Consider the following 12,318-nt stretch of genomic DNA (forward strand, 5'->3'; position numbering starts at 1 on the left):
ACACATACAAGACATTTGTATGTGATGCTAAATTCAGGGAGACTGAGGGCAGCTCTGCAGTCAAGTGGAGACTGTGGAGTGTAATATTGTAAAAAGCGCGTCATTTAATGCACCAGTTGTAAGGAAATGTACTAACAACATACAAAAAAAAAGCAGATAACAACAAGGAAAACCACTTTTATTTCAGAGTAGACTGAGAGTAAAGCTCCTGCAAAATGGAGACTCTGTCACATAATACGATATTGACAAAAAGCATCTCAACGGGTTGAAAGGATGCTCACGAACAAAGAAACAGCAGAGGACATTAAAGTAAAAACAGGAGACCCTTAAGAAAGGCCGACGTTGTTCAAAATGAGACTTAGGGGCAGCCCTGCGTCTTAATGGAGATTGTGGAGCATATAATACTGCAGTCATAAAACACATGGAACGTGCCAGTGAGGAGGTGCGCTTTAAAAGATGGACGGACGATAGATAGATAGATAGATAGCCTAAGAACACAAGACTAAAATGTATGCAAGTAATAAATATGGGTAATTATTTCTCAGTAATATATGTCGGATTATGCAAAGTGGGAAGTATAATAATATTGATGGGGGGGAAGTACATATGCATAGTACAGAACGTTACTATGAATTTAAATGCTTCCGATACGTGGATGACAATATGGTGAAGAAGTAGGCGGCTGTTGTCCATACAAAGCTTTTGGGGGGCACCTTGCTCGTCGCGGGGGCGAGCACCTCAACCACTCGCCGAGTGTGTGTACGTGCGCGGGCAAGAGAACATGGCGCGCGCGCGTGAGCGAGCGTGCGCGCGCGCCCGTCTGCTCTGCTGTTGCTGCCCTTTGATCCCCCGCATTAGTGTTAGTTAGGGGGGCTCCGAGGCGCACAGCAGTCAAGACAGCCGAGCGAGCAAAGGCAAAAGCGGCCCAGGCGGCGCCCCCTCCTCCGCGGCCCGGGCTCCCCTATTTCTCGTCCCCCTCCTCGACCGACGGTCCCACTCTGAACCGAGCGAAGCCAGCCAGGTGCCTGACCGAGCCGAGGAGTAGCGGCTGCCCGCCTGCCTTCCCGCCGTCCGTTCCCTCCGGTCTCCTTCAAATGGGAGCGAGGCTCTTTTCTTCCGTCTCCCCGGGCCAGGACGAGAATGTGATTTAAAAACAAGCGTTTTGGGGGGGAAAATGCCAAGGAGGAAGCAGGAGCAACCCAAGCGCTTGCCTTCACGTAAGTCCCGCGGCTTGTGTGCGCCATTCTCTGTGGGGTTAAAGAGGTGAAAGAGACAAAAGAGGCTAGGTTATATTCCTCTCCGGGTTCTTTTTTTTTCTTTTTTTTTTGCGGGTCCGAGCGAGGCAGCCATGTTGTTGGCGACGCTTTAGCCAGCCCCCAAGAGCAGCGGGAGGAACCGTAAGCGAGCGAGACGTTCATAATCGATTTTTCTCCCCCCCCCCCCCCCTCCGAAAAAAGAACCCCATGGCTCGCTAAAGGTTGTTGGTTGTATGTGTGCGGGGGCAGAGGAGGAGGAGGAGGAAGACGACGGTGATGGTGGTAGTTGGGGGGGGGGGGGGGGGGGAGAGAACGCCACCGCGGTGTTTTCGCCAACATGTCCGCCTGGTTAGGTGGCTTCTCCGGGGGGCGGAGGGGCGGAGAACCCGGGGAGTGTGACCGCAATAAAACGAAGGGTCAGCCGGATCAGACGAGCCGGAGTCTGCGCTGCTTGCTCCCCGCACCGAAGCTCGGCTAGCTTTAGCTAGCACCTCAACTTCATTGCTTAAAAAAAAAAAAAAGAAAGTATGGAAAGATTTTTTCCACCATTTTCTAGCTACTCCCCTGTCAAGAGTGGCCATGGTCGGTCACCTGAAGTTCATGGTCCCCCCCTCCTTCTTCTCCTCTTTCTCTTCTTCCCCTTTGCAGCCATTCATTGCAGACAGACTTGGATCAATAACGCCGTTAGACGAGGGGGGAGCGACACAAATGCCAATGCCGTGCCGCAGTAGCCCCCTTTTTAATAATAAAAACAACACGAACCCCCTTCCTTTAGCGAGCTTCCTACTTTGTCTCTTCAAATTTGACCCACCATCATATGTTTGGATTCCCATATTGGCACAGGCAGGGAATGAGTGGAGGGGGAAGAGGGCTGCAGTTGCACTCTAGGGTCGCTGTGGGTTCACGGCGAAGGAATGACTGGAGTCTTTTTCAGTTGCTTGTATTGTTGTGATACCATACAATGTATTTTTGCAGCACCACCTGGGGTTCAAAAATGTCAGCATTGTGAGGTGTACCACTGGTTTGTTTTGGGTTCCGCCTGACTTTTGGATGAGGGATGCAGAAGGACACATGCACAAGCATGTGTCAGCCGGGGTTTGAACCCGGAACCCGGAAGGTAACGGTGTCTGCCATCAAACCCTCGTTAAGTAGACACAGAAAGTTTGAAATAACATGTTGGTGATAAAAATGCAAAAGCTGGGCAGCTCAGTGATCTTGTGGTTCGTATGTCTGCCTCAGTTTTGAGATTTGTCGTTCCATTCTCGAAGTTGCGTGAACATTAAATTAATGAGGAATGTATTATTCCTGTGTAAATCTTCTATAGCAAAGTCTTACGGAATATTAGTCTGGATGCCGCAGGCTGGACAAGAGTTGCAGATAAACGGGTCCGTAATTACGTATGGAACAGGCAAAACTGGGTGCCGCTGTTGTACAGAATCTTTACTGCGTATCCTTACTTTTGGCATTGACTGGCAAAAAAACCTGAGTACTGTGATCAATTGGTTTCGAAGACGAGGTGATGATGTGTCTTTCTTGGCTATTGTTTTAGTAATCAAGTTCCTGTGCAAAATTGCATCACCCTCCTATTCAGCCAACTCACCGGTTATTTTCTCTTTTGACACTTATGAAATGACCTGCTAATTTACTCTCCATTGTTGGTGACGCTCTGCTGTGACACAGTTACATCCATAGTATTGTGAAAAGTGGACTGTACAATCTAAGGCAGGGATGGGCAATTTAAATACCGGAAGGAGATGACAATTCTTCATCGGGGCCTGTGTAGTACCCCGCTAAATATGTGCACTTCATATATTTATGTTTTTGACAGTACATTAAAAAGTAGCCCAAAACTGCTGAACACAAAATCAACTTTACATGCAACAACTCATTTTGGACATTTTTTCTTGTCACCAAAATCACCTCATTCAAAATTTCCATACGCATTATCGAGGTACTCTCTTTGTCCTGGTATTTTGCGCCATCATTATGACATAGCTTAGTGGTTAGTATGACTTTGTCGTGAATTACGCCTTGTCCCCCTTTAGTGATCACAATACTTGTCACAAGTGTTTGTTTCTCTTTCCCTTTCTTCTTCTTCCTCCTCCCTGCCTTGCAACTTCCACGATGCGCCCCGTCCCCCTTTGATGTGGACTCACCGGTTCACAACGGTGCCTCCCGAGGCAGCGACCCCTAGCCCGAATTAGCAGTCCCTTCGTTGGCTATTCTTTATTATTTTTTTTTCCTCACAACTCACCGCGTCACCCCTACTCTCTCGCCGCGGTGCCCTTGCGACGTGCACACACTCGCGGCAGTCACTGGCACTGCAATGTGAAATGACAGCGTATAGCCGCTCACGACTGTATCAAGCCACGGCTCGTAGCGAAGCCGGTGTTGCACAAAGCAAGTATTCCCCACAATAGTTCTCCGACAGCTGGGATGGCAGGGAGGACGGACGGACGCGGACACAGCGGTCGTTTAATCATCTCGGAGCTGGTTAAAGAAACTGGAGTGTTTTTGGCATTTTTTTTTTCATACTGAGACGGATCAGATGTTGCTATCAATAAGTGTTATCATGATTGATCAATGTTGTGTTTATGCCGAGTATACTGTTCACGTACACTTCGCTCCGCCCCGGATATTATGACATTGTTTAATGTATCTTTTGACACGATGTAGGTTTAGTTATAGTGAAAAAGAATAGAACTGATCTGTTCCTGTGCCGAGCTGTCATTGTTGTTGCCCCCCCCCCCCCCCCCTCCCCCTTTATGTTTTTATAGTGCTTGTCCTCCATGAGGATGACGGACGGGTGAGTCGGAGCGTGTACAGGACTGACTTTTAAAACAAGCCATCACCTGTCAGGGTCCTACATTAAGGCAGGGCCACCGTGAGCCAAGTTGTGGTGGCCCTGCCAGGCCCTGGCACCAGTATATTCAGGACGTACATTTTAATGTCTTAAGTATCAATGCAATTTCATATTTAGCGTCCTAATACTAATATTATTTCAGCCTTGCAGAAATTATTAGTTCTGTTTAGTTCATTTGTTTTTATGTGCAGCATAAAATCGAACTGAATACTTAACATTTGACTTTTTTTTTGTCTCATATCTTGCTCAGGTCATTCCTTGAGGAACGCCTGACATGCAAAAAAAAAATAAAATGTTTGCACCCCCAGTAAAAAGATACACGTTCATTGATCAATTGAAGTGGATGAAACTCAAAATACATCCTAATAAATATTTAAAAAGCATGATTTTATTGTATTTATATAAGGGGAAAATAAAGTACTGGCCCATTTGGGCCAGCTTCAATGAACTTCAGGTGGCCCGCCACAGTCTCGTGGCCCCGGAGCATCGGGCTACCGTTAATGTCGAAACCTACCTGTTTTTGTATGAAAAAAACATCCAAGACATGGAGTTTGTACTCAGATGCTGGCAAGCTAACATCAATTTACTGCAGAGGTGTCAAATCCTGGTCCAGAGAGTAAAAACCCTGCCACTGTTTGGCTTTAGCCGCAGGTGCTTTCACTCAAAAGCTTGTTTACCTGCTTGTTGAGTCGAAGCACCTGCGACTAAAGCTAAACTGTGGCAAGCATTTTTACTTTCTCAACCTGGATTTGAAGCCCAGGACTTCAATTTAGGTCTGCATGAAGCTGACTCTTAGGCAAGAGAAGAGGTAAACACCAAAATGGCATGTGTGACCCAAGATTTGATCCCTGAATGTTGCGACTGTGAGGCAGATAGGTGAGCGCTGCTCTGTTCCCGTCACAAAATCGTACTTAACAGTACAGCCAGGAGTTTAGGATTTGTTACCGTTAGTTGCGTTTAGCCTCCTTGTCCATTTTTATGCATTTCTGCGGCGTTTTGTATAAATGGCATCCACCTGGAATGTTAGACTGAGCGGCTGAGGCAAAGCCAGCATGTGTCTAATTTGCACAAGAAATCAAGGAGACTTGCGTTCCCTGGCGGGTTTTGTCACAAACTACCTTAAAAACTCAACACTGCTCATCCTTTGGATTCCAAGTGTTCATCTATTGCTGACTTAGCCAGGTTCTACTCAGCAGCCAGGATGAAACCGCCATTACTAAGCTACCGCTAGGTCTCGTCAGATAGATTTTCTTTCCTCTCTTTGCCATCACTGGTACCCTTCTCTGGTGCCATCATAGCATAAAAGCCAAAGACTAAAAATTTCCTGCGTGGAAAAAAAAATAATGGATGAGTTGCATCACAAAAGTCATCTGACGTAAAAAAAAACAATGTCTAACAGATCAAATTTGCTTGTTAGGACTCATAAGTACTGTGAAGGACTTTAGTTTGGATCTTCTCTGACTGGTGAATTTGAGTCCATCTGTTTGCACGCGAAGGATAACTGAGTAATACTATATTGTGAGTCCTGGCATGCTAGTTTCTCACGCTAACTGACGCGCTGCTGTATTCTCGTCACCTGTGCTCGCCGGAGAGTGAGCTTAATGCGTTTGGAAAAGGAACCCGTAAAAGGCTATTTTTGCACATGAATGGTGTACAATACGGGAGCAAGACGCGGTGTTGTCATTTCACACGTGCAGCAGACGACGATTGGTTGTCCTTGTCGGACTTATCGTCACCTTCTATGTGTGAGGGGCTACTTGTGTAGCATGTGCAGGATGAGCGGGGAAAATTGCTGTCACACCAATTGTTGACCAGGATTACGTCTGCCAAACGTACTATATCCAAGCAAGGTTAATTTTGCGCGTTGTGGGAGGAGTGAATGCAAATTGATTGTTGAGCTGACGCAATTTGAGTGAGCAAAGCGAAGGTCAATTGTGCAGACTGACTTTGCATCTTGAAATACGTCATCTGAACGATTGGTGCAAACCGGCACAGAAAATTGATCAGCTTGCCTAAAGAGTTTTGAAACGGCAACAAAAATGATTGTGACTGATTGTCAGCTGCGCAGTTTAATTTTAGAGCGTCGGACTGATCGACAGTGAAAGCTGAATTCTTCACCGGTCACTAGAAGGAGTCGTGCCCCCTCAGCTGTAACAAAAGCTCCTTTAACGTTCCTTGCTGGCTTCCCCAATATTATCATCACAATCCATTTATTTAGTCAAACTCACTCATATGATTGGTTGTTGCACTAACCCTTCGAGTTCCATCACTCCAAACATATTTTGTGCTTGCAGTGCTTTCCCAAATTTTCCACGGTGAAAACCATTGGCGCTAAGGTGCAAAACCCACTTTTGAAATTCAGGCATTTCAGTCCACTTGTCCCAGCCTCGCCATTGTAAACCAAAGATTCAGTTCCAGTTCTTGGTACTAGCTTGTTCTCGGTTTCTGGAGCTAAAAGACCGGACCCTGTCTCTAAAGCACCAACCCACTGTTAGAGTTTTATTTTTTCCCCATTTATGTTCCCATTGTTCCAAAGTCCCATCTGTCTGGGGACTGAGTAAAAACGTAGGCTGCAGTGCTACGTTAGCTTTGGCGCTAACTAGCCAGCTCGCATCCAACTGGTTAGCTGCTCATGTTAAGTTGGAAAGAAAATTCATGTTACGTGATTTTATGGGTGGATGTCTTTGTGCGCGGCTCATGTTCAACTCTTTATCGATGTCGTAATCTGCAGTCTACTGTGCACTTGTTTTTTTGGCACGCTTTGAATTTTGAATGCCTACTCTGTATACTGACTGTATGTTGTAGACTGATAATAATAGTTCAGTTTGTGCTGTTACTTTGTCTGCCGCACAGTTTGTGTAAGGCGACTATTTTTCACGCAAGTGTATGTGTGTGCAGCATGGTAACGTGAGCATGTAAACTTTGCGTGCGTGTGTGTGTGTGTGTCTGTGTCTGGGTGCATAAGCCAGCTCTGGAGGTCACGATACAGTATGGCTCCGTCACTCTTGACAAGTAAACATGACCTTTGTTGCCATCGTGAAAACCACTCTCATTCTTACTCCATGACCTTGCGGCAGTCTTTTTGTGTGTGTGTGTGTGTGTGTGCGTGTGTGTGTGTCTGTGTCATTTTTACTTCCTTATTAAACGCCCGTCCGTAAATTACGCAAGGGACGCATCAAACAAGGACGCCACCGCTGCGTATTGTTTGTCAGCATCGGCCGCCGACAACACAACTTGGAAAGGGCAAAGCTTCGTAGTGTCAAGATGGAGTGTGGCCTTACAAGGCATCATGACGGTCATAAGCTGTCATTTCACACGATCATCTCCGCAGTGCTTGGTACTTGTTCTTCCTGGAACTAAAAGTTTCCGCTCAAACGTGTTCCAGAAAGGTTCTTTGACCGCTTAGAGATACGACCCCACTAATCGGGTCTTCTTTTGGCTCTTGATTTTGCAGGTGTGTTTATCCTGGTGAATTTGGTACTGGCAGACATAGGAGCAATTTTGGGGTCAATGTTTTTTATTTGGATTTTTTTTTAACTTACATTTTATTTTTTGTGATTGTATTTTGACCTTTTTGTTTGTTATTGTTATTTTCTAAAAAATATAGCTGAACTTTCTGCAAGGGCTGTGTGAGGCTCTCAAATTTAACTTGAGAGCGCCCTCCCAAATTTTTTGCGTAAATTCAGCTCTCGAGCCAGTTTTCACTTGGACATGTCTGTCAAATCTCGTGGTGCTGTCATGAGTAGACCCTCCAAAAAGTCTCACGGTTAAAGAGACATGGAACGTCTGTAATTTTGGTTCGAAGCAGCCGCTTGGGGTCAGTTTTGCCTTTCCTTCAAAGACCGAATCGGCCTAGAGATTTTGTCTGATGCCTGCCAAATAGTTTTCAGTATTTCATCCATTGCCCGTGTCACGTATTTAGTTGCTGCCCATGTGGTCGCATCTTGACTTCATTCATTAGCATATCAAAGAACCGGGACCGCGTTGCATGTGACTCACACTGCAGTTGAGATCGGAAACAAGGTCCGGAAAGTTGCCCATTCTTGAGTCCGTGTGAAGGCACGCAGCTCAATTGACAGGAAGTAGAGCTGCGGCAGCTTTGTCGAAGGTCTCTTGGTGTCTCCGTTGGTTCTATCCTCCACGTTTCGCCAAGGAGGTGAGCACTCTCTTGGAAACAGCTTATCGTGTCTTCGTTTGATGACTTTGGTCATCTTATCTTAAAAGTGAGGAGAGAGATTTTTCGTATTTATGAACTGCCCATTTAATTCGATTTTTACTTATGATGTTAGAGTCAACTGACGATAAAAGTACAAAATGCAACACTGCTTAGTTGTTCCGTATGTCACTTCATTTTGACACAACTGCGGGCAAAATTTGGCAAATCACTTTTTGATAACGTGGCTGATCAATTTTGTCTGGAAGTAATTGAGGCAACACGGAGCGCTGTGGATTCAATCAACTCTACGCTCTACAGCCATGAGAAGTTGAGCTGCAACTTTTGTTTTCCTCTGCATCGTTTTGCCCCATGTGCCTTGAGTATGAACACTCTAAATTAAAAAAACAAAACAACAACTATATAATAGTTAATTTTAAAGTAAATTTATGTAAACATTACACTCAATGAATGGTATGATTTCCTGAGAATACCCATCCTTCATTAAAATTGTTTTTCAAAATTCTCAACATTTTTGGCATGTCTCGGCACATTTTCATTCATTCATTTATTTTTCTTTACATGTAACAAAAATGTAAAAAAAAAAAAAAAAGGAGAGGCCCAATCAGAGAGGAACATTTGAGCCTGACAGCCTCACCATAGACCAAATCTGCATTTTCAGTAAATCTATTTAGCCTTGCAAGGGAACACAAAAATTAAATTCGGTATATACCTTGATTTTAGAGTTCACATTGGGTACCAAAAGTCAAGTCAAGTACAACTTTATTGTCAAATGTGCTCTATGTGCAACATACAGGACAGATGAAATTTCTTCCCTGTCAACCAGACAACAAGAGGAGCCGCTGCGGGTGCCCACGCCGCCATCAAACGAACAGTTAACATAAGCAAAGAAAATAATTCACATGGATGACCACTTCTGTGTAATTTGGAGCAGATTTAATGAAAACAAAACATAAAAACTGAAAATAGCGAGCAGTAAATTTTGATGAATCTTTAACCTACTGTCAAAATCAGATTGCTAGCCAGAAGTTAAACTATTGTTTTTTTTTTTCTGGTTGTTATGATGGTTTTTTTTTCAAGTGACAAGGTTTTGTGTGTCTGATTTTGAACTTTATCAGTCGGTAGCAACACAGCATCTCCGTGTGAAATGGAACATTTTCGATCCGTTTTCGCCAATTCTGCTTTCCTTTTGTCAGCCCAACACCACTGACTCGTTCGCTGCCTACCTCGGTGCCACGGCGGGCTGCGCTCTGGCCGCCTTCCACTCGCTATGATTATAATGACCTTGCTGCGGCCTGGAGTTGAAAACGTTGGATTAAGAGGAAAGGAAAATGAGAGGAGGTTTCCATTTTGCCCTTGGCGTAAATTATAAGGGGAAATTTCTGCCCAGAATTCCCCCTTCCCCTCGTACTCGCAACCCCCCCCCCATCCCCTCAGATGGATGGTCATTGAGGTCTCTGGCTCTGTCGGTCGATCGGAGCTCAAGCAAATAATGATACACAAGCTCGAACTGGGAAATGAATTCACCATGCGCTGTCACAGGCGGCTATTGCTGCACCGGTGTGTGTGGGGGCGGGATTGGGGGGGTTGATAGTACCTGAAATCACTGAGGCCGATGAGGATTAACAGTTAGCGGGGTAAGGTTTAATGGTCCCGGTTTCACCAAAGTAGTAAGGCCCCTATGTTTGGATCGATGGCGACACATAAATGTTCACCTTATTTGCTGCTCGAGACAAATGAGAGTGCTCAAAGACAAGTCAGCCGCTTTTGTACTTGAACTTGAAAGTACACTTTACTCACTCAATGTGTTGTTTTATGTTAGGAATGCGACGTGAACTACTTTTAACTCCCTCACTGGGGTGAGGCAAAGTATCGATCTCACCGGGTCCAATATTAATGGTGGCCCGATGGCCCTGGTCCAGTATGTCCCCTGTTTTGTTCCACCGCATAGTTTACAGATATTGGCCCATCCGGGCGTTTACAAATTTGATAAGTCAATGCAATGAAAGCAACACATTATTGCTTTTTTTTTTTTTACACACACACACATATATATAATATATCCTACTTTATAGTCCCCTACCCCCTGCAAAACCATTACATGCCAAACACCTAACCATAAATAAATAACTACTAAAAAAAGGTGACTGTATATGAAGCTCCACTAGTTAAAGTATGCTTGCTTTGTTTTCATAGTTTTCGCCTGTCGAGTGAATCAATAGAATGCCACAGAAAAGTGTCGTGAAATTCCTATAGCTGCGAGTTGTTAGCCTTGCAGTGCAGAATCCTCCAGAACAAAAGTCACAAAAGTTGAACCCCCCCCCACCAAAAATAAAAAAAATTGCTGAGCGAGGTCACCAAAGGCGCACAGTGCATAAAAGGTGCTCACGTGCCGCTTCTTCAAAACTTCCTCCGACTTGAACACCGCGGTGCCTAAGGACTGTGCACCTGAACTCCCATAGCAGGGCTTTATACGGTTGTGGCTAGGCAGAAAAAGCTGTGCATCTCAATAAAATCTGCGGATAACTCGACCAGGGGTGCTTTGAGATGAGAGTTTATTTCATTCTGTGACCACGCTCGTAACTCAACGCACTGTAAAGCATTAACTATAATGCTGCCATTGAATTCATTGTGCTGTGCCAATTGGTTAGTCAAAACTCGTCACAAACACGTCTGTAGCGAGCAGCACACATTCATATTTTAATAATCAGCTTCTCTGGTGAGTGTGATGTATTTTGAAAAGTAATATTTTTTGATATATTATTAGGGGGGAAATGGATTCCGAAATGCTCCAGAAATGCATGCTGTTATTTTGTGTTTTTGTACGATATTGATGGTGGGTTCTGCAATCGCAAATTCAACGTTTTTTTTTTTTTTTTAAATCAATGGGTTGATCAAATGAAGTCCTTGTTATGTAAAAAAAAAAAAAAAAAAAAGCATGATTTGAATCATAAAATCAGCTATGATTTAAAAGATGTACTAGCTCCGTGTCAATTCCACGTATACAATGACCGCAAGTGTTTTTAGACTGTGCCACCTGTGTCATTTATTTACCGGTAATGGTAAATGCATGGCTAGGTTCAAGCTACTGCCAGAGACAACATTTTTAGTTGCGATAAAAACACTCTGGCAACATAAAAATGTTGCTAATGTATCTGCCGATCTGGTATCAATCACAACACCCACCCGTATTTCTCTCTCCACATAGAATGGAAGTGCCCGAGTCTCACTAATGATTTTTTTTTCTTCCCCCTCTGTGTTGACAAGTTGCAACACGGAGATCTACAGCTCGCAGAGCAGCGCTTTTTGGCGAGTAGCGGCATTCTCGCAGGAGTAGCGAAGCTTTCGGCTGGCAGCGTTTCACACGGATAAAAGCTCGCCGGTGCAGCTGGGAAAGACAGAGCGAGAGAGTAAGCTGCTGGTGGCGGTGAGAGTGCGCGTTAGATAGATAGATGGTTGGGCGGGGGGGGTGGGGAGGGGAGTGGGTAGGAAGAGCTGCAAAGAGCTTTGGGCGGTTTCTCTGTTGTTGTTGCACCACACAAGTGCATCCAGGCCCCGCAGGACAAGCCTTTAACAGGCATGAGGGATGGAGAGCATGAGAGGAGGAAGTGGAGGAGGTGCTGTTCGGTGCCAGACGCCCGTTCTAAACAGTGCGGTGATTTATCGGTGGACGCTCACGTTTTGCTCCTAGAAAGCCGCTAAATCACTTTGTAGGGGGAATTAAAAAAAACAAAACAAACCCTGCTTAAATCATCCGAGAGGAGAGCGAGTGGCCACTTGATCAATGCAGAACATGCACGCAATTGCCTAACCGGTGTGTGAAATAGGAAAGATTGTGGCTCAAATTGTTGCATCTGATTCAACTTTAATTACATTTTTCATTTACTGTACTTGGCACGTGGCACCACGTCACAGAGGCTTTGGCACACAGTGGAGCCTCCTTAGCGGAACGCTCGAAAAGTGGTACAATTTGGGCAGACCTACAGAAAGAAGTGAAATACACCTCGAAGTCAAATAAGTGATCA

At 44.9% G+C, this 12,318-nt stretch overlaps 1 protein-coding gene across 2 annotated transcripts in view; it reads left to right on the plus strand.

The window, feature by feature from the left end:
* The first annotated feature begins 745 nt into the window (after positions 1-745).
* Positions 746-12,318, plus strand: part of znf827 (zinc finger protein 827) — a 71,745-nt gene continuing 60,172 nt past the window's right edge. For both annotated transcript variants that reach the window (XM_086119602.1, XM_086119603.1), the window contains exon 1: positions 746-1,217. In XM_086119602.1, coding sequence (XP_085975728.1) covers positions 1,175-1,217 — 43 coding nt within the window. In that variant the 5' untranslated portion in view covers positions 746-1,174. The remainder of the gene's footprint in view (positions 1,218-12,318) is intronic.

This window comes from Hippocampus guttulatus, chromosome 9 (assembly GCF_054856545.1).
Source record: "Hippocampus guttulatus isolate MCC_2025c chromosome 9, RoL_Hgut_1.0, whole genome shotgun sequence".
Classification (NCBI taxonomy): Eukaryota; Metazoa; Chordata; class Actinopteri; order Syngnathiformes; family Syngnathidae; genus Hippocampus; species Hippocampus guttulatus.